Below are 26,272 nucleotides of genomic sequence, written 5' to 3'. Positions count from 1 at the left end.
TGTATTCTTGTGCATCTTGTGCATTTGTCTTACGTTAGTAGAGAACTCATTAAGTGTGGTTTCTGCATTGCATTTTTCTCATCTGTGAACACTAACATTGTGTTTGTTTTGCTGATTTTGCAGGTTTGCTGACAATGGGATAGGCTTAACCTTTGCAAGGTTGGTGGATTCCTTTCATTTGTTGTGTGTCTGCAAACAATATTGGCATATGATCTCTAATATTTGTTAATGAGGAACCAAGGGATGCTGTCAAATTATAGAAAAATTACAGCTCTGGGGAATCATTCTGCACTGTACTTTAACTGTGAAGCACATAGCAACTTTAACCACTGCCATCCCTAATGATAATAGTGTGCCTAAACTGTGTTTAGACGGTTTGGGCTTCTTCTTGTGTTGCATCTTTATGATACTATATAGTATGTAATATGCTCATAAATAATTTGTTTTAGAAAAGGGGGTTATTGTGTAATTGAAATACCATTCTATCCTGATATTCTACTTCTTACTTGTTATCATCGACTAGCGACAGCATCAACCATCTCAAAGTCCATCACACAAAAAACAAATAAGATTGACAGTTCTTTGTTGCTTCCTAGCTCTGTTTCTGCTGTATGAATATCCACACATACAAACTCATGTAAGGAAATTGAACTAATACTCAATGTTATTTCTGATTATAATGACAGCAGGAATAACAGGCAAAATACATTTCTGCGGCATCATCAACAATGGTGAAACATGAGAATGTGGTAATCAAAGTAAAAAGATATAATGAGTTGGTAAATCAGGAATGGGCCAATGCACGATACAAAGGCTATAGCTCACCTAGACAGGGATGGAGCACTGCCTTTTAAGTATTTTAAAGATCCCAAAAAACATTTGGATTGGATAACCGCTCCTGCTGGGCTCATCTGATGCTCTCTTTCGACAGAGGCAGTGTGTTCAAGCACTTTCAGGGAACGGTTAGATGGGGGCAACGTGCATCTCATTGTGCATTGCTCAGTGCAGCCTCATATCTTCTGATGCCCTTAATTTCAGAGCCACATAACACATTTTTGGTGGAGAACAGAAAAAACTCACTGTAGGTTTCAAATGATTAGGCTGTCTTTTAAATGTTTCAATAACTGCCTAGTTCTTATTCACTTTGATATGTTGTTTTTGTTTGAACACCACTAAGACCTCTGCTTAAAATTAAACAGCTGTGAAATGTTTGGCATCAGTGTTCTCTATCAATATCTTTATTTCCCCACCTATTTAACGTCCCTCACTGCTACAACACAGTGACATGGATTTCCCATGTGTAGATGTTCTAGGTTGACATGCACAGCTGGGAGAAGCATGGTTCTAAAGAGCACTGAAGTAGCCAGGCATCTGCCCTTCCTACCTCCCCTGCCCAAGCATTGACAAAAACTGTCTACACTTTAGATGTATGAAAGGATCCATGAAACCTAATGATATGTGGGGGAGGTATAATTGTTTCCCTAGTTACACAAATCACCAGGACCCACTCACTTAACTGCATGAAATAGAGCAGTACATTTTTATTACTTATAGGCAATGTATAGTTATGCACCTGGGTATACATGGTGTTATAAGGATTCTGCTGTTAGAGGAGAACTATGCTTGGAACCATAGAACATCAGTATGTAGGGACTGAGTCACCATACCACCTCAGTATCTATGAGTCTGAGTCAAACTAGATATAGTTGCTCACTTTCCCTCCTAACCTTACCAGAGAAACACATGAATTGGCACCCCAGAACACAACACTCTTGATCCTCTCAGGGATCGCAGTAACACGAAGCCCCCCTTTCGCTCTCACTTGTACTCGTCCACATTAAGATAACCAAGAGACACAAAGGAAGTTTAGAATAATTAAACTATCCTGCTTTGAAATGCAGTATATGTGCCACAAGTAGAAAACAAATGTATACTAAAACTACTGTTGGCATGGTTAATAATCCATATATCTGGAAAAGCACTGTCATTGTATAGGACAGAGTGACCTAACCCCTCTTCCATGCTAATGAGGCTAAATGATTATATATCCAAGATCTCTGGGATTACTGACAAACCCCATACCTTAGTATTCACAGAGGGAAGATCTACATCTCAGCGGACACTGTGCTTTTGTCTCAGAACTCTCTTTCAATGTGTGTGGTTTTGGTTTCTGTGCTCATTCATATGATAGGACATGTGTGCACATAAACAACAGCTGCAGTCACATGTTATGTCTAGGTTCTAGTGCCTGGCAAGAAAAAATAACAAGGGACATTGTTGTTTGAACTTGTCTGTGGTGTTCAGACTAAATTCCAGGAAAAGAACAGAACCTGAAAACTTATGCAGGTTCCGTGTGAAAATACAATGTGGCACAAAGGCAAGCATGTTTATTTAGTAACGTGTTTAAAAGAAAATGAGGCCTACAACATGCACAGATGAGCTATCATAGGGAGAACTACAATGGGCCGCGCAGGAAACACACAACAGTGGTAATATCCTATTTATGTTTTGTAGCAGACTTAAAATGTTTACTTTTAAGATTAAAAAGTGATTTTTGCCTGTATCCTAATGTAATGGCATTTTGTAGAACAGCATACGAAAATATAGCTAATTATTATTCACCACATGCCTTGATCTAGCAAGGAGTCCCCACATTAGCCAGCAGCAAATAAAATGCCAAACAGACATGTTTCATTTTAACCTGATGTTTTTCACGACAGTCCAGTAAGCTCTAATTGCCCATTGCGGGTATATCTTGTATTTGCTACACGGAGAAACGAGTCTTTATATTGTGGTCTCCCCGTAATCCAGTGAGATCCAGAGATCCTCTGAGATTCATAAATTATCCACCCCCTTGATTACTCACACCACATATTAATTATTAACACTGGTCCCAGTAATATTACTTTTTTAGAAAATATATTGTCTAAAGGGAACACTATTCCCAAGCTGTTCTAAGGGGGCACAATAATGCATTCAAGACTGTAAGAGTCCCCAAGGTACCAATAAACATTCTTTCTAAGCTTCAGCGAACACACTTAAAGCATATTGAAAGCATTTATGTTGGAGAAAATTACAAACATGTTATCCACACTAGAAGTATTTAAGAAAGTGTTTGTGCCACAGGGAAGTATTCTGTGACTGAAGTAGTATGCTAAACTACAAATGGTCATTTTATATTATTGGTCTTCGCAATAAACATCCACCATAATATACTAGAACGTACAAAGGCCAACACAATTGTTTTTCATGAATGAATAACATGACTCCTGTGTTAGTGAATTTCTTTGATTGTAATTGTCCCGTACCTGCAGCCTCTAATACCTGTTTTCATCGAATTGGCGATAAAGGCAGATGTGCTTCAAAACTTTACTGCTTGGCCTTGCAGAATGCTTTTTCGCATGTGTTTCAAAAATACATTTGTAAATATTCAATATCAGTTGTAAACTTTTTGTCTCGCACCCTTTTCTTTTGAGAAGTTAGAATGCCCACCTCACTCCAGGTCGTTGTGGACTCGCTAGTCCACAACGCACTCGCACTCGCCTTTTACCTGCAAATCATTGATCCCAAATGGATTAGTCTAATTAGTTCAGTGGAAGCAAAACAATACTACAACACCCAGAATGCATTGTGCGATGGCACAACAATTTAGGGCTGGAATAAGTGTCTGTAATGACATGGATGAAGGTAGTCACCTAGGACCAGAGCAAGTTGGGAGATGGCAAATTAACTGATGAATACATTCTGTACACAATCGTATAGCTACAATTTTGTTTATAAACCATTCTAAAGAATGGACTATTAAAGTAATGTGTTTGATTTTATCAGGACCCTTACTTCGACCCACACTTGCCTTGGAGGGATGTGAAGGGGTATATCGTGAATAGTGCTAAAGAATATGCTATGACCATTGTCAAAATATATAAATGTTATTGAATAATATGCCATGATTATTGTTAAAGGTATATTTCATGACTCTGACAAGTCATTTTTTTCTATGGTCCAACTAGTTGTCTGTTTTGTAGTAAACAAAATCAGATTGATATGAGGTGGCCATCAGCAGTGGTAGAGGACATTCCACCATTTATTCAAGAGATGATTATTAGTGCCAGGAGATGCACAACCTTTCCTACCAGAGGATGTACCATTGTTAATGCAAAAGGACACATCTTTGTTAATCCAATAGCATATGGTCCTCACTATCAGTGGGACATCTAGTCCTGATGAAGTTATAATATGTGTTGGGCAAACGTACCACATGTATATCCCATCCAAGACTGGAGCATTGAGACTTGTCAGTGCGTGAAGCGATGTGGTATATGCACTTAGTATATTTTGCTTATGTTAGCTGGGGAAGGACATTAAGTGAAGAGGGCGTGCTTGGTGCTGTTGTACATGCCTTACGAAGTGCAAGGAAATGTGATCTTGGATCCTTTCATTTCTTCATCACCTCCAGGACCAGTGCTGCTCTTTTGTGTCAATGCAGCCCAGACAAGCCTGCCTCCTGTCTACATACATGTGCTAGCAGGTAGCCTAGCAGTGGTCTGGCAGACTGAGGGAGGATGAATGGTTTAAAACGATGAAATATCGGTGCTAGGCTACTTCTTGCCTCACCTCGACAACAAACTGATTATGAATACTCTCCTCAAATCATCTGCATTCGCAAAGCCCCCAAACCCTCCACACCAAATCAGTCTACAAGCACTGGTCATTCCACATCTATTATAACACAAAGGAGTGCCAAAGGAAGTTCAAAGACCTGCTCCCCTATTCCACATATCAAGCAAAAAAGTGAACCCTTGGTTCTATAATTGTTGTTTTCATTGCTGGTAACCTAACCGTGGTGGAGTGTTCCTTTTAAAGGACGGGTTTCTTTACCCACCATAGGTGGCATGTTTCATCATGTGGAACCTCCTTGTTCCATGATGCCTAGTCACGGTACGGGATACAACCCCCTCACTCAGAGGGAGGAGCTCAGGGATGTTTTGTTAAAAGAGAGCTATGCTAAACACCCAATTGATGAGCTAGGGGTGGTGAGGGCAGAAGAGCAAGTGGAAGTGATGATTAAAACTAACTACAGGGCTCACAAATAACTTTATTGGGGTGACCCTGGGCTCAAATTAAAAAACAAGGCACTGCTGGAGTGATTAAACCTGCTTTAGTGTCACAAAAAGGTTGACTTGTTTCAGTCTGTAACCCAAAAAGGTGTTGCGGCTTTCTTCAGGACACAAACAAATCACTGCTCCTGCTCAAAGTACTCCAATCAAGTGAAAAATCATACTCCTAACATATATGAAACCATTCAGTAATCCTCTAAAACATCATAAGGCCACACTCTCGCCAGGCCAAGGATAAGGACATATCCTTATCTTTGACGTGATGAGCAGCAGGAATGACGTCCTTCTCAAGGACAGAGATCCCCTGAGCCCCATGTCAGGGTGAGTTGAGGCGTGATCCCCGACTATAGTGGATTTCTGCCAATAAATCCTCCACCTTGTGACGTCTCATAGGATATACTATCACATTCCTCACTCCCAGGCTTTGGAACACTCTTCTGGCCTTCCTCAGGAGTCAGCAGTCTGAAGTCTGTTTTAGAAAACTGCTAAAAGCACACCTGTTCTAAAGCGGTCTTGAGGACATCTCTGATCACAATTCGTGGAGGGGTTGTTTTGCACCTATCACTGGGAGGCACGTTTGGGTAGCTATGTGCTATACAAATACAACTGACCTTAATTATTTTTTCATCCTAGCCCAGGGTCCCCCCAATAAAGTTATTTGCAAGCACTGTAGTTGGTTTTGATGATCATCCCATCCACTTGTGCTGCCCTCACCAGCCCTAGCTCATCAATTGGGTATTTAGCACCCCTCTCTTTGAACAAAACATCCCTGAGTTCCTCCCTCTCAGTGAGGAGGTTGTAGCCCGTACTGAACCGGTTAGGCTCTTAGCTATTATAATAATATTTATAGACCCATGGGTTCCATTTTGTGTTTGATACATTTCACATCTATAGCACAAGAACTCTCTATTGACAGGTTTCCCACAAAGATGCCTTCCTCCTCTAAAAGCTAAGCCACTTGCAGATGCAATTTTATTCTTTTCACTCTATAAGCAATTAACACATCCCTCAAGTACGTAAATCACTCATATAGTTGCCATTAGCAGCCATACACTAAAAACAGCATGCAATACCTTTAAGGCTCTATGAAGAAACACCCGACAAATATACTTAACGTATTTGGTGGAAATAACAATCTCTGTGGTAAATCACATGTCCTGTCAGAAACACCTTGTGCCTGGAAGGCCAAGTTATTTCACAGGCAATGCAGCTTACCAAATAATGTCAAATCAACTAAGTACTTCCAGTCTTCTACACTGTACCTATTAACCACACATCTGGGAATCTGAACCTCCCATCCCAGTGGCATTCATGATCCAACATTTGGATAGGCTAATATCGGTTTATTAATCCTTACGCTAAGATTGTAACTAGAAATATGTAATCTCCTCCAATGTATTGTTTATAGACGCATGCTTTAAAGTTTCTCGTACCCATGTATATTAGCAAAATGCATTCCTGAAAAATTGTCATGCATTATGCATCCACAAATTGATTGTAATGAGATCTGTCAAAATAGCCCCAAATCATGGTTTAAATTCTTATATTTAAAGTTGTCTCCTCTATACACACTTTTTCTTTGACAGGTAAAGTCATTTTCGCCCCACAAAACACACTGAAATCCTATGGAATGAAGTCTGCACTGTATAAAAATTTGCAAATAAAATAAACACGAGTTTCATGTTGTGAACCCAGGGTAGGATGCTGCCCAACAATACAGTGATTTGTGGAGTTGACGCATTTTGTAAACATCAACATGTAATTGTTCAAGTGTACAGCATTCAAATATGCATTCTGTTGGCTATACAAAACATTTATGTGTTTAAAATAAATTATTTTTTTTCTCAGTGATGGAAGTTTCCCTAAGGATGAAGGTTCTAGCCAAGTGGTTTCCGAATCCCTGTTTATTGGAGAAAGCCAAAATTATGGATTTCAGGGAGGCCAGAACAAATATTGGGGCAGTGGAGGAATAGACAATAAAAATCGCACTCTGCCCAGAAACAGGTAAATATGGATTATAAAACAAAGAAATGTCGATTAAGCACTTATTATGAAGACTTTTCTTGTATAATGTAACTCTCAACCATATATGAAGTCGGTTTGAACGTTAGCAACATCAATTTAAAAATGTTTTTTGTTCACACCCCTTGACTACACATGTAGTGGATGGGACCAGCTAAAAAGCCTTTATGCTACAACTTGCATATACACGCAAAAGCATTGCTAAGTACCCAAAAAAATAATTTACACTCCGAGGAAGGGCTATTGTAGGTAGGATCTAAAACCTAGACAAACAATGACATTTCTCAGTTGTGGTTACCAATGCCACCTTACTGAGCCTCCAAAGCATTGATCATCCCAGGATGGATAATATCACAGATGAAACCAAAATCTCTTCAAATTCGTGCTACAGAATCTTGCTGAATGAAATGATGATTGTGGTAATGGCTTTTCTATTGTTTACTTTAAGAAATAAATGACAGCAGCAGCTGAATTGGTTCTTCTATGTTTCCATATTGAATGTGTGATAAAAGGAAACTTCTAAACCATTCTGCTTGTTTTGATTAGTAATCCATGTTATTAGTAGTTTCATGATTATTTAAATTATGTACAGCAGAAACATTTTAGCCATGTTGCTGACTAAAGCAAGGTCACATTTTGGCTGTTGATACCTAATCCATGGTTTCATTTCCAGGAAATGAATAGTGAGGATGTAGGGAAACTGGGAGTAGATATGAAAGCCAGCATTTATGTTAGCTGGAAGATCTTGACTTAGCTTGTGTTGAGAATTTCACTTTTAAGTTTTGAATAAGTGTGCAGCTGCCACTGATGGGGTACTTCAATGAGTGGTTGGGAGGGGGCTGAGCACGAGAGGCTTGAAATTCTCATCGAAGTTTGATGTTTAGATGCAGCATTACTTTTGGTCTTGCAAAAGATCCCTTGTTTTGCATCAATGGCTGTTTTGTAACCCTGTTTTAGCTGTCATGCTTAGTTAAAGCATTTTCAGTTAGATATGTTACAGATTCTAAAGTTATAATTTGACTGACTTAATTTGTATTGATTACCCACTTAGTGTCACGTATTAGAATACCCCAAAAAGAGACTCTCTCATGAACTCCTTAGCTTGAACGTAAGTGCAGTTATTTTCTCTGGCCTACTCCGTTTGTTCTTAGAGGCAATGCTGCTTGCTGTGTTCGCAATATATGTCCTTCAGATAAAGAGAAAACATCCTTTGGATGGTTATTGCGCCTTAATTTTAGTTGTCATTTGAGTGTTAGAGATAGATTTAACATTGTGCTAGTTCAGCTTCAGAATCCAATCTATCAGACTTTGATACCTTTTATTGGAATAACATGTTATATTTGTGCTGTTTTTGTAGCGCGCTTACCGCCCGTGACGATATCTTGGTGCTCTGTAGCAGGTGTGTGAGGCCACCTCTGGGGACCTAAATGAAAAGCACAGCCTTGTGCGTCTTGTTAAAGTTCAGAAGATAGGCAGAGGGTGCGATTTATTGAGGAAGGTTGTTCTAGGCTTCAGTGGCCAGGTACGAGAAGGGTCAGCCCTCTGTTCTGCTTCTGTGTATGTGTGAGGTGTTCGCTAGTGAAAGGCCGATTAGGACTGAGGTTTCTGGAAGGTTGGTGTAACTGATTGAGACTGTTCAGGTAGGCAGTGCGAGGGTTGTTGAGAGCTTTTCAGGCATGAGGGAGGAGTAGAAGTGTGAGCGCTTCTAGTCTGGCTGCTCTGTTTTGGACAGCCTACACTTTTCTTGTGAACTGGTTGGTAATCCTTGCGTAGACTGTGTTTTTATAGTATAGTCTGCTGATGATGAGGGTTTTAGTGACTGTTTCCTGGTGTTGTCTGATAGCCTCTTGAATATTCTCCTCAGTATGTTGAAGCAGATCGAGACCACTGCGTTGACTCAGGCGTTGTTTCCAAAGACTACCATCTTGGTTTTGTATGAGTTCAATTTGAGGCACTTTGATTTCATCCATGCGGCCACTTCTATCATGCCTATGGTGAACTTGTTCCTGTTGTTGGGTGTTTTTTGCGATTATCAGTTGTGTATCATTGGTGTGAGTTAGGATGTTTGTTGTGAACTCGTATGACGTTGGCCAGTGGGGTCATGTAGATGTTGAAGAGCGTTGGACTGAGCAAAGTGCCATGCGAGACACCTCAAATAACATGTTGTGCTTCAGAGGCATGGGGGGGGGGGGTTGTTGGGTTCTTCTGGTGAGAAAGGAGCAGGCCCTCTTAGAGGGCAAGTCCTTGGATAATTGCTTTGTGGAATCGTTGGATTGGGATGTGGTGGGAGACTGTTTTGAAGGCTGCTGATAGGTCTAGAAGGATGAGAGCTGCAGTTTTACCTCCGTAGTGGCTCTTCTGGATGCCATCCGTTGCTACCCTAAGGGCGGTTGCCTTGCTGTGGTTGGGTCTGATTTCTCATTGTGTGGTGTCTAGAACCTGGTGTTTGGCGAATTGGTATGCAAGAAATAGTGCAGTGTAGAAGCTGAGGATGACCCACAAACGCTTATGTCAATATGCAGAATTTCAAGCCCCTTAAGCTTGATATTCTTACACACAAGAAAAAAAAACACATTTTCACATTAGATGATGTTGGCTAAGCAGAATGAGAGAGCTGCAAGTGGCATATGGCCTAGAAGCTACAGTCTTTGATTTCCATAACAAACTGTGTTAGATATAACACAAGAGTGGCAATATGATGTAGTTCCAAAGTCAGTGTTTTGCATTCGTCATACCTTAGGAACAAATCATGTGGTTGATGCGAGGCCATTCATGAAAATGACTATAATAATTTGTTGTGTTCTCAAAAAAGAGATTGACTACGGGGGCGTCCTGAATCTACAGCTACAACGGGGTGATTTTTTTATTTTTATGGGTCTCTTTTATCTGCAACTTGGCAGTTAAAAGCTCATACTTAACATAAGAAGGATGGGCGTATGGAAAAGGGAAAGAAGGATGAATGAGTGGATGCATGAGTGGGTGAAAGTATAGATGGATGAGTGGGTAGGTGGGCGGCTGAAAGGATGGGTGGGTAAAAGGATTGATAGATGGGTTAGTGAAAGTATGAGTGCATGAGAGGGTGGGAATGAGTGGGTAAGAGGATGGGTGGGTGAAAGGATAAGTTGGTGAGATGATGGGTAGATGGAAGGATGGTACAGTGAATGGAAATCCAAGAGGATGGATAGTTGAATAGATGGTATGGGTTGAAAGGATGGCAGAGCCTATGGAAAACTAGGATGGATGGATGGATTTAAATATTAGAGGATAGAGCAATAGCATAAATAGAAATATGAGTTGATGAATACATGGATGGGTGGGTTAGAGGACGGCAGAGTAAATGGAAATCGAAGTGGATGGATCAGAGGGTGAAAGGACGGGTAAATAATGACAGCTGAAGAAGGAGCTGGTAATAGGCATTCAGTGAGAGAAGCAGCCAAATGAGGAAGGGTATAAAAAAAAAACTTGCCCTGACTTTACTGAGTCCAGAAGGACTTTACCAGAAGGAGAGCAAATCGCTTCCATGGCCCTTGGTGCATGTTGTTCCCATTTGCTGCAGTTGTCACTGAGTGGCAGAGGAGGCCGCTCAGGTGCGGATCACCCTTCAGCCGTCATTGAAACCTAGAGCCCCAGGAGGGAGAGGAAATGTGAGGAAAACGTTAGTGTTCTTGCCACTGACCCGCGTGCATGGAATGCAGGCCCATCTTACCCTTTAGTACTCACATTATAAGTATTCTGATTGCTTCGAGAAACTCCAACCTTCTCCGTCACGTGCTGATAATGCATTATTAAACCTACAGATCTGCACATCTCCCACTACATTCCACGCGCTGCTTCTCAAACCAGGAAGCCTTTTACAGCTTCCAAAATGGCGCTCCCTAGGTGCTGGTGCTTCTATGGACCAGTCATACTGCAAAAACAGTTGATTTATTTATCTTCATCCCAAGCGGCTTGTAGTTTCTTTGGAGGCACATGGCTTACAGGGTAACATGTAGATTGTGCTCTTCCTTATGACATATTCCGACCTGAGGGCGCAATGACTGCTGTCTTCCATCATTACACGGCCATACACCCTCCTATAATATGTGGTGCATGCACCGTTAAACATGAAATGCAGTCTGTGATGTGAATGCATGTGTTTACTCGGTCTGCATTTTTTAAATGGGAGATTAGGTTAAACCCCTCTAATTGCACATTACTGCTCCTTGGCAGTTAATTAGTTATGATCTCAATTGTAAAAGCAATGCAGTGTTTGTAGATTCACGGTCAGACCTCACTTATTCCAACGCCCTTGATTACTCAATTAGCTCATTGGCAATTAAGCAGGGCGTAGAGATGTTCTTTTGCTCCTGACCTCGAGACGATGGTGGTCAAACCGCACTTTAGTGCCTTATTTTTATGAGCTGTGCACTTCCATCATTCCCGCTGCGCATTTTCCACATCGGCTGCAGAAGCGACAGTTTATTGACAGTTGCCAGACTGCCCACAACAGAAGTAGGTCAGCAATGTTGCAGGCCGTTGGATGCTATTGAAAGGCATGATGTTAATGCCACATGTACATTTTCATAATTAATAATAAAATCACTTTCAAGTGATGCCACTGGTGCCAGTAAAGTAGCGTGCAAAACTGGTGTTGTGGCCAAGGTAGGAGATATCTTCACTGTAGATGCTTCAGTACAAACAGTACTGGCTTAAACAAAACTGTACCTGCAAACTCCATTAACAGACCATCAGTGGGTGAGTTTGAGGTACAGCTGATGGGCCTTTCTATCTGCCAGGAAGCTTGGGGTATATTGTCCCTCCATGCTATTGAAGGCAAACTTTCACAAATTGGGCACTGACTGAATTAAAGTTGTCAGGAAACTGTTTCTTATACTTGTCCACCATCTGAAGCATCTGCATTCATCTTGGCTTCGTTATTGCATTCATATATTCTTACAAATTGCACTCGATTTCAACAATTTGCACTGTCTTTAGACAGGCCAATAGGTTCATATTCCATCACTCCTGTTCTGCAGCACTTATGGCATTATACCACAATACTGTGTTTTAAGTATTGTCCTACGAAGGTATCAAAGCCAAAATGTCGGCAGTAAAATAGTGTGAAGGCAACTACATACAGGCAAGTATAGATTTGCTGTACTTAACTCCACTCACCGCTTAATTAGTACCCGTGTTTGCCGGTGCTCCGCACTGTTATTCATTTCTAGCCAGCGGCACTTAATTAGGACAGTCCACCACGTAGTGCCTTTGTCACTCTTTTTTAAGATCAGCAAGGTGTTTTAAAATTAAATGTACTTTAGAAAACATGATGAAACTAGCCTGTCAAAGCACCCCTACAGTTTCAGGTGCTCTGAAATAGTCAAAAATGTCACACGTCTATGAGTTTGTTGGTTAGTAGTTAGGGCTAGAACTGGCATTTGTCTTAGCTGACGGGGCAGTGAGTGATGTGAGCCGAAGCCTCCTCCTGAGAAATAACTTGGGCCCTGGCACTTACTTTCTGCAATTTTAGCACGGACCCCACATATTTGCACCTTGGTGAGATGTCTGTAATTACTTTCACAAGATTGTGGTGGTCGATATTTGGGATACGATATTTTTGTAGGACAATATTTTTATATATATCACATTCTGACATTCAAATGCATTTCAACTGAGTCCCAGATAAACTATATGAGATATCTTCAGTGTTTTAGGGGTAAACCCGCCAATATAAGGAGTCTGAATAACCAGTGTGCAGCACAAATTGACTAGATGCCTATTAAGATCCTGAGACAAGTGATTATATCCCTTTAAACAGATGTGCTGTGTTTGTAGACCGATAAATACTAAAGTAACTTTGCTCTGGAGTTCTGTCAGTAGTGATCTACTCAATAACCACGTCTGCCTCAGTTTTAGGCAACAAGTTACTACTTTTCTCTTTTGATGTGGCTTCAGTGCATTGGCATTCCTTCACCTCCTTGGCTGCTTCTACTCACTTGAGGGTATGTTATGTTAAATGGGATTTATAAAGCTCACAGCTACTCAAGAGGGTGTCTCGGCTCTAACGGACCAGTAATAATGGCAAGGAAGGGTGCGAAACAGCTGTCGGCTGGACGAAGAGCCAGGTTTTAAGCATTTTCCTAAACCGTCTTTCAACCTCCGTACACCTGAGCTCTAAAGAGAGGTTGTTCCAACCACCGGCCCCGAAAGAGAGCAAGACCGCCTCCCACCTCTAGCACGGCCAAGAGAGTGTTGGAGGTATAACCTGTCCATCAGCCCGTGCATGACCAGGGGAACCCTAAACTGTGGCAACATAAAAAGACAAAAATGCGCATCTGGTTTGCCTCTTCTTGATTAAGAATGGCTTCTGAGATTTTAAAAGGGAGTATGCATACTAACATAAAGGTTCCAATAGGGGGGAGGTCAAACGTCCCATCGTTTGGACTTAATAATGGTCACCTGTCTGTAAAGTACATAAGAACAGTGTAATAAAAGGCACGACCATTTAGGTAATTTTCATCTTGGCATATTATAGACCATGTCAAGTAGCATATGCAGAATTTATGAAAAACCTGTAAAAGTCTCTTTTTGGTGGTATTTTAGGGATAAAACGTCGTACAAAACTGTTTAGTCACCATTTCTCTGAGATTTCCTGAAGGCTAGCCCTCCTTCCCTGGCCTCAATTCCACTAGGTGGGAGTTAGGTTTGTATAACACACAGTGAAAGTACGGAGATATGTCATGACTACCTCTTCAGAGGTGCTTGTTAAACCTGAGGCCTATCACCTACCTTATTTAAAAATTGTGCCGTAAACCACTATTTGGCCCATTTACTTAAAAATATTCTCGGGGGAGACGCCAAGTCTCTTCTAGATGAAGTCAGATTTGATTGATTTACATGGACAATCAGTGCAGTTGGGGGTGATTTTTCATTCCTTGCCACTTTCACAGAATACCAGCTGTCACATCAGGATTCAAGCAAGCCGGGCCGACGACGCCTGAAATGGCAGAAACCGGTCCCCGGAAGCTTGTTTCCTTTCCAGTACAAGAATTGGCTTGGTAGTTTGGTTTGCCCTGTTCCCATCATGCACTGGGACAGGAACAGACTAATTTGCATATAGCCAAGTTCTGAGCTGGGATGGTGCAGTGAGCTAAAAAACGGTGATGGATCAAGCCCTGATCTTTGGACTGGGTAAGAGTGGTCTGCTTAATTCAGGCACTCTGTTCATCACCACCCCCTTTTCTGAATCATTTTGTCCACCATAAGCGTGGAAGGGTATACTCAGATGTGAGTCCCTTGCTCATTGCACCATCAGGATTCAAGCAAGCCGGGCCGACGACGCCTGAAATGGCAGAAACCGGTCCCCGGAAGCTTGTTTCCTTCCCAGTACAAGAATTGGCTTGGTAGTTTGGTTTGCCCTGTTCCCATCATGCACTGGGACAGGAACAGACTAATTTGCATATAGCCAAGTTCTGAGCTGGGATGGTGCAGTGAGCTAAAAAACGGTGATGGATCAAGCCCTGATCTTTGGACTGGGTAAGAGTGGTCTGCTTAATTCAGGCACTCTGTTCATCACCACCCCCTTTTCTGAATCATTTTGTCCGCCATAAGCGTGGAAGGGTATACTCAGATGTGAGTCCCTTGCTCATTGCACCATCAGGATTCAAGCAAGCCGGGCCGACGACGCCTGAAATGGCAGAAACCGGTCCCCGGAAGCTTGTTTCCTTCCCAGTACAAGAATTGGCTTGGTAGTTTGGTTTGCCCTGTTCCCATCATGCACTGGGACAGGAACAGACTAATTTGCATATAGCCAAGTTCTGAGCTGGGATGGTGCAGTGAGCTAAAAAACGGTGATGGATCATGCCCTGATCTTTGGACTGGGTAAGAGTGGTCTGCTTAATTCAGGCACTCTGTTCATCACCACCCCCTTTTCTGAATCATTTTGTCCACCATAAGCGTGGAAGGGTATACTCAGATGTGAGTCCCTTGCTCATTGCACCATCAGGATTCAAGCAAGCCGGGCCGACGACGCCTGAAATGGCAGAAACCGGTCCCCGGAAGCTTGTTTCCTTCCCAGTACAAGAATTGGCTTGGTAGTTTGGTTTGCCCTGTTCCCATCATGCACTGGGACAGGAACAGACTAATTTGCATATAGCCAAGTTCTGAGCTGGGATGGTGCAGTGAGCTAAAAAACGGTGATGGATCAAGCCCTGATCTTTGGACTGGGTAAGAGTGGTCTGCTTAATTCAGGCACTCTGTTCATCACCACCCCCTTTTCTGAATCATTTTGTCCACCATAAGCGTGGAAGGGTATACTCAGATGTGAGTCCCTTGCTCATTGCACCATCAGGATTCAAGCAAGCCGGGCCGACGACGCCTGAAATGGCAGAAACCGGTCCCCGGAAGCTTGTTTCCTTCCCAGTACAAGAATTGGCTTGGTAGTTTGGTTTGCCCTGTTCCCATCATGCACTGGGACAGGAACAGACTAATTTGCATATAGCCAAGTTCTGAGCTGGGATGGTGCAGTGAGCTAAAAAACGGTGATGGATCAAGCCCTGATCTTTGGACTGGGTAAGAGTGGTCTGCTTAATTCAGGCACTCTGTTCATCACCACCCCCTTTTCTGAATCGTCACATCATATAAGGCATTTATGGCCAGATGTAGGTAATCCCAGATTACCGATTCTTAAATACCGAATCATACCGATTCGGTATTTAAGAACTGGCAATCGGGATGTAGGTATTTTTTCCAATTCAATTACCGAATCGGTAAGATTCTGTAATTACCGAATCGGTATTTACTGATTCAGTAATTGCCATTGATTCATATGGGCCTTGAGGCCCATAGGAATCAGTCAATTACCGAATCGGTAAATACCGATTCGGTAAAATGACCGAATTTAAAAGGGGGACAGGGTGTCACTTTGACACCATGTTGCACCCCTGATTCTGGCTTGTGTGCCATGTGACAAACATACATGCCCTTGGGGCATGTATGTGTGCCACATGGCACCGGTGTACATGCACAGATGTGCATGTACACAGAAATTCATTATTTACCACCAAATATTATTTGGTGGTAAATAACGAATTCCTAAGGGCCTGTGGCACTCTTTTTAGTGCCACCTACATCTGGATTTACAGAATCTGTAAATATACCGATTCTGTAAAATTTAGGCCCACTACATCTCAAACTCCAAATACCGGTCGGTAACGGCCAAAATCAGCCGTTACCGACCGGTATTTGGCGACGTACATCTGGCCCTTAGTGTCGCATCGGGGACTCAAGGCCATGAATCTCTTCAGTAAGCACCTGGGAATGCCCTCTCTTGGCCTTTACTGCTTGCTCCTCTCCTCTGTGTGTCTTTAAATTAAATAGTGATAGAAATGTGTAATACAGCTATGAATATGTTTTATTCAAGAAACTGCCAGCACAGCTTGGCCATTTAACAGTGCTGTCGCATGAACAGCATGTTTTGTTATTACCCCAGTCTATTACTCAGTTTATATAAATCAAATGGATGTAGGGTGGAATCTGGCCTGCATTGATTCTAACCTGTGCCCTGCAGGTGTTATACAGCATACTCTTAACTGACCTATTATACATGGGAGCCTGCAATCCCTGTATACACTTCTGTCTCTAAATGCCTTATTACAGGTGACTTGTAACATCTGCAGGCGTCTGTTATAATGTCATGACGTAAATGCTCAACTGTAATAAGTTATTACAGATGAGTTCTAATGTCACAGTGCCTGCTGCCTGAGCAAGCAGCCAAGGTGAAAGACAGGTCACGAAGCATAATTGCAACTGTAGGTTAAACAAATCAATGTAAATGCAAACTGATTTTCATTCTTCTGATCTTTTTTTTTGAACAGACAGTAATGGCAGCTTGTTTATGGCAACACGTTTCTTATCTGTTGGACACGCCGAGTCCCTCCTACCCAACCAGATCACCTCAAGTGCCCCCTGCCAGGATTAAAACAGCTTTAGACCATGCCATGGCTTATTTTTTTGGTTAGAGATTTAAACATCTCAAGCTGTATTTTATTTAAAAAAAACATTGGTTCAAGAACACAGCGTCAAAAACGGTGGTGTGCAAAAAAACTATCATCAGTTTCAGAAAGTTTTACATGATTTTACATCCAGTCAGGTGTTAGCTATACATTGAGTCTCCTAGCCCCACTACCACCCCAAGAATTTGCTTCATGGGTGACACGTCCTGGGTCATCCCAGCCCCTTTAAGGACCCACTCCCTAGGTGTAACTTCCATAGACATCCCACACCAAGATGCTCCTGCTAGGGCTAAACTTGGGGATCCTGGAACAACGTGCGGGAGGCCTGCTCACCCTGAAGGTCACTTACGCCCCATAGCCCCCAAACCCACCATAGCCAGCCCGGGCAATGGAGTCATGCTCGGATGTCCTGGTACTGGCTGCACTCTCCAACCACCAAAGGGCCAGTGTACCAGACGTGCCTCCACGCGAGGTTGAGGTAGGCTGCGGCCTCGGAAGCGACCTTCTCAACTCCTTCACTGGCACTTCTCTACATAATGATGCCCGCAAACCCCTTTGAGATCCCCCCAGATAACGTTATTGTGAATACCTTAGTGAATGACCTGCAAGGGTGACCTGAGACTTCCTGTCAACCATGAACTCACCCCCACCCCAGTGCGATAAAAGGCAACAGAAAACTTGAAAGGGTCAGACCAGTAGCAACACTCCCCAGAAAAACACATAATAGTAAAAAAGTGAGTTGGGGCGGGAGGAGATAAAGGAAGGAGCAGGCAAAGTCCTTCGGCATCCTCCCGTCGCGGCATGATGCAGGGCGAGGTGTGGCACAGGTAGGAAAGGCAGCTTCCTGCTCTACCACACCTTAAAAAGGGTGTGGAAGTGATATTCGCCCCTTGCCCGCACTGCTCCGCAATGCGAGAGTGCAGACAACCCCCGGAACCCCACGATATTCTCTGGTGGCAGTGGGCCATGCCCATGGTGCCCTTTGACCTCGCCCCCAACCCAACACTGGCTGCTCCTGCTGTGGCCCACATAATGGCCGGCGCACCCCATTTGGGGTGAGGCTTGGCCATATTTGCACACTAAAGGTCATTTCACGAATAACAATCTCTGACTTTTTTTTTTTTTTTAAACATTCTGAGCTTCAGCACTTGACTGATTTACGGTAAACACGTTATAATCCCTCTTAAAAACAAATACCTAACTGCTTTTTGATTGGTTTAAATTGCCATTGGAATCACTTTTATTCTTCTTGTCTGCATCCATATTACTTATTTCATATGATAGCGCTAGAGGCCGAGAATTTAAGTGGTTTGCAGGAGTTATGGTGTGACCCTGTATTATAAGGAATAAAATACACTTTGCTGCACACACTAAGAATATTGCAGGTCACCTCGGAGTTTCATGACCTTATAAAGAAACTCCTCCTTTGGCCTCTTTCCTCTTAACTCCTTGATGACTCGCAATATCCTTATAAGGTACGGCAGGGTGAGTTTAATCCCATACATATCATGGACTGCATCTCTAATTGTACAACCTACTAATGTTGCTGCAGCCGCTGTACTAGCAAGTCACAGTGCAAGTGATCTGACATTCTTTTTAGGTTAGCAAGAAATTCTCTTTTAGGACATGAAGAAAATCGGCGTTTTTTACATTCTGATGAGCTTGTAGAAATTAAGGTATGTTGATGAATGTGTGCACCCTCTAGAATATTTGTCTCCAAGCTGTCAACAAAATACATTTTCCTATGAATCATGTCAAGTGGGGAGCACCAGAGAACTGCACCTCGAATGGCTTGTTAACCTTGTGTGAAGTAATCCAAGGACAGAGTGGTCACTTGGCGAGGATCGCAGCCCACGCCTGCATTGCTTCACATCGCCCAAGACATCATTTTGCCTAAAGTCTGTCCAAATCCAAGGAACGCAGAGGAAAGTTGTCATCATTATCCTAATATTTGGATGCCTGATGCTTGTGCTGTCTAGGCTCATTAGAAGATTGTCGGCTGAGAAGGACACCCCTTCAATGACTGACATGTTTATTGCAACCACCTGGGCGAAAACCTGGTAGAATAAGAGTGTACACGCTCAAAGAAGCTGTGACCGTTTTGTTAGCATGAATATACGTGGAGTGGTATATAGCATTAAATTATTATTATTTTGTACATTTACAATGTGTCTTGAGCCCATGTACGATAACTCGCCTGACTACAGAGGTAGCGGAAGGCGGGTGGAGGGGATGCAGGAGGGAGGGGGAGTGAACGGCGGGAGTTTAATAATAATAATAATAATAATAAAAAAATGTAAGACTTACATGGTGCTGCCGCCAACTCGTGCTCCTCTGCTTCCAGTTCCAGGTTCCAGCAGTCCCCGGAACAGCATCAAGGGCTCCTCATCCAATCCTTGCGCTGCTCTCAAGCATGAGAGCAGTGTGGGGATCGGCCTGAGCGTGCTGGATTAATGCTCGCTCGGCCACAGGGAGTCTGTGCTGTTTCTCCAACGCGGTTGTGCAATACAGCTGGGTTGGAGAAACTTAAGTGTGCATGTCAATTTGGCAGCCCTAAGACGGCCGGCCAAACTGACATGCGCACTTAAAAGGGCTCCTAGTACTCCTCCTCCCCCCTCCGATGTCCCTGCCCTGCCCCTCCCTGCACACACTAGCTCAGCCAGCAGCTGAAAAATAAAGAGCCAGTGGGGTTATGCTCCTCCGTGATTGCGGAGGAGCTGCTGCTGCATGTGCTAGTTTCCACGCTGCATGGCAAGAGCAGTTTTGGCAATATATCAAGTGAAAAGTTGGTGTGTCTTTAACAGGAGCGGCCCGTGTAGGTAAGAGCGGTGGGGTGGGGGTGGGGGTGGGGAGGGGGGGTAGTCAATAGACTTAGCAAGGGAAGATAAAATAAAAAAAATTAAACACTTACCTTGCGCTCGCCTCATTACCTTGCGCTCGCCGCAAGGTAACTGTTTTTTATTTTGTTTATTTTATTTCATTTTCCCTCGTCATCTGGCCTTTCATTTCATGGTATGCAAATCTGGAAACACCTGCCAAACAGACTACCTGCATTAAGGTGGCAGTGTAGAAATATCAGCCTTTGCAAAATGGTGGGTAGAAGCGTAGAAACACTAGAGGTTCATTGGCAGAGAAGGCGGTCTGGTAATCCGTCTCCTAGGGGCAAGTTTACCACCCACAACCGATTGATTTCTTAGTGCGCTGAAGTCAAAGTATTTAGTGTCTATTTAGGAAACTTAAGAGAAGAGCAAGTTACCTTTGCCATATAAAGTGTAACCTCATAAGGTGTGTCCTGCTCTCAAAGAGAAGAGACAGTGATAAAAGCCTAATAAAGTGCAGTGTGGATTTCCTTAATAAGCCCATATTCACCCCTTCTGTCCACCTTCTACCCGCCTTCTACCCTTTCCTTGTGTAAAACGATTTCTGCTGAGACAGCATTTCACGAGTGATGCCACATTGCACATGGTGCTGCAGCAGGCGGGCCGTAGCGCCAAAAAGTTTGATTTAACATAAGTAAAACCATCTGGTGCTTTCATGCGCAGGAAAGAACATATTCTCGTTTTAAAATCCGAGTTTCTAAAGCATAAGGAACTACTCTAAAAAATTCCTCTGAGAGTTTGGCTGTATGAATTTTGTTGGGCCCCTGAAAATGGTCATGTGATAGGTTGCTAATGACTGTTTAAATTTAGCTAGGTTGGGATCTGGTTTTAATTTGTTTAAAGCTGACCGAGCTTTTTCACATTGCTATTTTAGTGCATGTATTTTGTTATGTTGACACAAGTTTCAAATATTTATATTCAGCAGCTTTTATTCATATGTAGTGCCGTTCCCAGTACTTTGAGGTTCGTATTTTCTTTTACTAATTTTAGAGAAAAAAGCGTTTGGCTTCCCCAGGCCCTGGTGGTGGTTTTGTGTTTTGTTTTTTTCCTGCGTTTTAGATGCTATTTTAGAGCGCGCCAACTCAAAGGTTCAGTGCGGATTGGGCCTATCGAGGTTCCTTCAGAATTTGCTCCAGAGTATTTTTCGTCTTATGTGCCTGCCGTTTCTGGGAGTTTACTGAATGGGTGACGAGAAACAAGAACCTAACTCTTTGTTGTCAAATATGTGCTTTGTCATTAAGGTGCCTGTAAGGTGAATGACTGACTGCTACCTTGAGGTTGATGCTAACCTTGCAGGGAGAGTCAGACGCCTGTGACTTGTAGCATTACTAGAGCCGCAGGGTGGTATTAATCTTATATTGCAGGAACTGGCAACCCTTTCCAGCACAAGTGTCTCGCCCAGTATCATTCTGTTAGTAAGAGGAACTGAAGCGGAGTGCTTGGAAAAACATATCTCCTCAGATTCTAGTATGTGGCAGACTGCCAAGTGCCATATAGGGTTTGATTCTGAATTTGATTACGCGGAACCCCCGGCATGGATACTGCCTTGCCTGGTTAAGAGTGTAGCAGGTGCATACACTAGTCTTTGCTTCTGCACAGGACTGCATCCTGGGCAAAGCAGGAAGGCCTCTAATGCAGAAACGATTCCAGAATCGCAACTCCACATGTGAAATACGGCTGGTAATTCCTGTCCATGCATGTTAAATCCCATTTAGGGACCAGAAACTCAGAATAGCGTGTTGCAAGGGAAGAATTGCGAGCCAAAATCAGTGATTCCAGTCCAATTAATTACAGACCCCCTGCACAGTTCAATACTAACTCATGCATAATTACTTAAAAATATCATCTACATACAGGAATCCTTGTCAATTTCCTTCTCTTCTTTTTATGTTGGCATATCTAATGAAAACTTTTGCACACAGGCATATACACTACAAGTAAGGTCTCGTTTACCCACACCTGAATACTAACTTATTGTACGTGGTTTTGAAACTAATGCCCAGGGAGGAATCACCAGCCTAGATCCAACACAATAGGAACTGGAGTTCTCCCTCTGGAACATGTTTTGAGAATTTAACATGTTTTTGCACCAGCTAACACATCCCCGGGAAGCCTGTTCCTTCTCTCCATAGCAGTCTACGTTATTCAGCTACAGGCACTGAGCCCTGCTCGCAAAGGTAAACCTGGTCATCAACTTAAGTTTAAGACCAAGTTACAGTCTTTTTATGCTTGCCAGGAAATCCTCATGAGATTCCAGGAAGGTGTAAGCACGTTTGTAGGGGAAGCGATCTACAGTAATTCCACAATGGCACTCCGAGCATGGCAAAGCAACGTCAAGGGTCTATATCCACAGATTCCATCTTCTAACCTCTTTTAAGGTCTTCTATTACTAGTTCGCTCATTTTACCCAGAGCTAATTGGGATTTCTCACCAAAAGATTTTATGGTAGGGCTTCCAGTTTTATGGTGTTTATTTTTTAGATCTTTTCATTTGTATTTATCCATATTTATTTTTTTGCTTATTTTATCTAAATGTATCCATATTCATGTTTTTCCACATTTATTTAATGGTTAAAGGTGAACACGCACGTGGATGCCTGATAGTGAATACACTACTGTGTAAATATCAGCATTGCAACACAGGCACATCTGCAGCTGTTTAAGACATTAGGAAACCTCTTGCCTTTAGTTTTTTTTCTAATATTCTCTTCTGTCAGTCTGCACAACCATGACCTGGCAGTCATTATTGACAGTGTTGAGAAACACTGAAAAGAACTCTTATTTTCCGTTTTTTTCCTTGTTTTTAAAATAATTATAAAGGGGTATATATGAATGAAAACAAACTCCAAACTTCAACAGGAAACTCCCATGAAGAAGGCAAGGACATCAGGTAGTTGGTATACGGCTTCTTTTATTTGATCAGGTCACTCACGACCCCGAGACACAAGTGACGCGTTTCGGCTTCGATGAAGCCTTTCTCAATATATATGAATGTATCTGTAAACAAAAAAAAACCCAAATAAAACTGAAAATGGGAATTTTTATTGTTGATCTACATGTGTGGCACAAGATGCCCGTTCCGTTAAAAAATTTTCCTCTATGGAGCATATTTTATTGCATACAGCTAAATTTCTAGTGCTTTTTAGGTTTGTAAAATCTCTTGTACACAAAAAATAAAAGCTTAAAACTGGCTTAGAGCTCACACATTCCTTACCATTGGTTGGCTCTGGTGTTACTCTAGTTTCCTTGCTTGTAATTGGTCAGAGCCGCCTCCTCGCCTCTGCTTCCTCCTTGTGCTTTGTATGTGTCCCTGTCGTGGGGCATGGACCAACTACAGCTGCCTGTCTGAGGCCAAAGTCCTTCCACTCTCCACAGGCTCTTGCTGGTACATGGTCGTGGACCTTGGTCAGCGGACTCGATAATTCTCGCTTCGGTGCTTACTCTAATCAGGGGTTCCACTCGGCAACTCTGGGCATTAGCTTGCCTAATCTCCACAACGGCCCCACCAATTCCGGGGATGCCTGGCTCCACCTTGGGGACTCCCAGCAAGGGACCATCCCACAGGGAAAGCCAGGACGGGTTCCCCAGAGTTATACAGCGCCGGGACGCCCCGTTGCTGGGGCAGCTGTGCGCTTTACAAGTATACTACATTTTAAATTTTTTATTTTTTTTTTTACATTTTTTTTTACATTTTTACTACATTTTACTCTTTTTATTTTGTATTTTTTACATGCACTCTTTTAGAGTGCATGTGTCTACTGTCCTTTTCCCTACTTCTACCCCCTCCCACTGTTACAGCTCCCTCCCTTGTTTTGCCTTCCCCTCTGTTATTTCCTGCCCCCATTCCCCCTGCTGTTCGTTGTTTGTTCAGTTCCTCCCTGCCCTCTTCCCACTGTCTGTGGATTGTTCTCCACCCCATCACTCCTCCCGTTGTCTCTGGTTTGTTCCCCACTCCCATAGTCATCCCACTGTCCATGTTTTTTTCCCCGCCCTCCTCCAGCTGTCCACGATTTGTTCATTACCTCCCGCTCTTCTCCTGCTGTTAGTGCTTTCTTCCCAACTCCCTGCACCGGCCACTGTCCGTGGCTTGTTCGACACTACCCGGCCCCCCTCCCCCCGGCCTCCTCTGTCTGTCTGTGGTTTGTTCCCGAATCCTTATGCTCCCTTCCCGCTGTCTGTGGCTTGTTCTCCTGCCACCCCTTCTGCCGTTGTCAGTGGTCTGTCCCACATACCCGCACTCCTTCCGCTGTTTGTGATTTATTTCCCTTCCCTCCTCCCTTATGTTGCTTAAGCTCACCTCCATTGACCTGTGTTGTTTTAACACATATTGGCCAACAGTGGGGGATATTGTGCAAATTGTCATAAACGGAAAAAGCGTTATGACGCGTAAATGCGGGGTGCATCATTGCGCTTTTGTTTTACATTTTAAGCCGTGTTGCACAGCAACACGGCTAATGCTGCTGTGCAACCCATAAAAACGCACAATAAGAAAGCCAGTAGATCTCGCATAGGCGAAACCTGATGCCTTTGCCAATGTTTGTCCATCTAACCATGCAACACAACCAGCACGACTACTGACTTTGTATTCAGACTTTGGTTCTACCGAGTTAGAAGCTATATTATCAGCCTCCAGATCTGCTGTTTCTGGTGGATTTGTTTTTCACACCACGTTACCTTTTTTGCTTCGATTTTGTTCCCAACATTACTTAGACGGGTCATACTTTTCTGAGATATTTCTCTTCTGAGCACATCTAGTCATTGATCATTTTATTTTGTGGGATTCAAATTTTCTCTCACATTCCAGTAGAGAGTTTGAACTTGATGGAGGCATTTCAGTGATTTTCTGAATCAGTCAGGTGGTCTTAATTTGTTCTTTCTAGCCCTCAATTTCAGTCTCTTACATAGGTGTGTGCTCTATTTTTGTTTGGAAGGTTCCCTCTAAGTGGGCTGCCTTAGTTCGGGATTTTGTTTTAAACTTTGTGATATCGTTTTCAGATATTTCATCTTTATTGTTCTTAGTTTTATTGTCAATGTTTTAGCCAGCTGGAGTGGAAGGTATCACACCCACGTTTGTGAACCTATCCGCTTCTCTGAAGAATTCCCATCCTGATAGAATTTAGAATTGAAGCATTATCCTTTTTCTGGTGAGTAAACAGATTCATCCATTCAGTGGAATGGCCATATCTTTTATTTTTAACATATCCGAAGCAACATCCTGCAGATTTTCTAACAAGTCATTCACGTAGATATGGAACAAGAATGGCACCAGTAGGGTTTTGTTTGCATTGTTCATTCATCACTTTGACAACATTTGGATTAAGTTCCTCGATCTCCCCCAAAGTAACTCTGTTAAGAAAATGTGAAATGCAACGAGCAAAGGAGATTTCATATACAGTGTATTCTCATTTTAATGCTGCACTTTAAACCAATATTCCATCACAGCAAACACAAGCATGACGAAAGCACGTTCCGTATGTCAAACCAATACTCCAAGGCTGACGGATGACTCGTTAATCAGACTAGCCTCTGCATTGATGAGTCTCATTAGCATGTTCAGAAATTGTGTATTTTTCACCGTGGACCCCATCGACCAGCATTCCATGACACTTCACTGTCAGAGGAGGCGGGGTTGCATCATGTAAGGGGGACATAAGTTCTTAAGATGCCTGCAGCACAGGAACATAAATAGTTTGTTAGTCACTGCAGACTCCATCGACCAGCATTCCACAGCACTTCACTGCCAGAGGAGGCAGAGTTGCACCACACAAGGGAACAGATTCCCTTAAGATACCCGTAGCGCTGGAGCAAAAATTGTTGGTCTCTGCGCACTCCATCGACCAACATTTCACGGCACTTCCCTTCCATTCGGAGATGGGGTTGCACCATGCAAGGAGGTCATATGCCCCATAGGATACCCACTGTACGGGAGTAGAAATTGTTTGTTGGTCACTGTGGAATCCATCGACCAGCATTCCACTGTACTTCACTGCCAGAGGAGGCTGGGTTGTTCTACTCAAGGGGGACATAACCTCCCTTAAGATGCCTGCGAAGCGGTGCACATGCCTGGGCCAAAAGCGGGTCGTCCGGTGCCCGGATTAGGCTGGGCTGGGCCCTCCCTCTTTCGCTGCCCTCTTCTTGCGACCATTGTCCTATCATCTATGTGTATGCATTAATCCGTCTGCTCTGCATGTGCCCCTGACAAGGGCAGCACCATTGACTCTTCTTAGCATACACTGTTTAGATTATTTCTCCCCGGAGACTGA

At 43.0% G+C, this 26,272-nt stretch overlaps 1 protein-coding gene across 1 annotated transcript in view; it reads left to right on the top strand.

Annotated features, from left to right (window-relative positions):
• CEMIP2 (cell migration inducing hyaluronidase 2) overlaps positions 1 to 26,272 on the top strand; it is a 360,647-nt gene that overhangs the window by 253,383 nt on the left and 80,992 nt on the right. Inside the window, exons 14-15 of the mRNA XM_078675757.1 lie at positions 124 to 159; positions 6,966 to 7,121. Coding sequence (XP_078531883.1) covers positions 124 to 159; positions 6,966 to 7,121 — 192 coding nt within the window. The remainder of the gene's footprint in view (positions 1 to 123; positions 160 to 6,965; positions 7,122 to 26,272) is intronic.

Source organism: Lissotriton helveticus, chromosome 2_1 (assembly GCF_964261635.1).
Source record: "Lissotriton helveticus chromosome 2_1, aLisHel1.1, whole genome shotgun sequence".
Lineage (NCBI taxonomy): Eukaryota > Metazoa > Chordata > Amphibia > Caudata > Salamandridae > Lissotriton > Lissotriton helveticus.
Note: the sequence above shows the minus strand (reverse complement) of the source record. Positions and strands in the feature narration are given on the sequence as shown.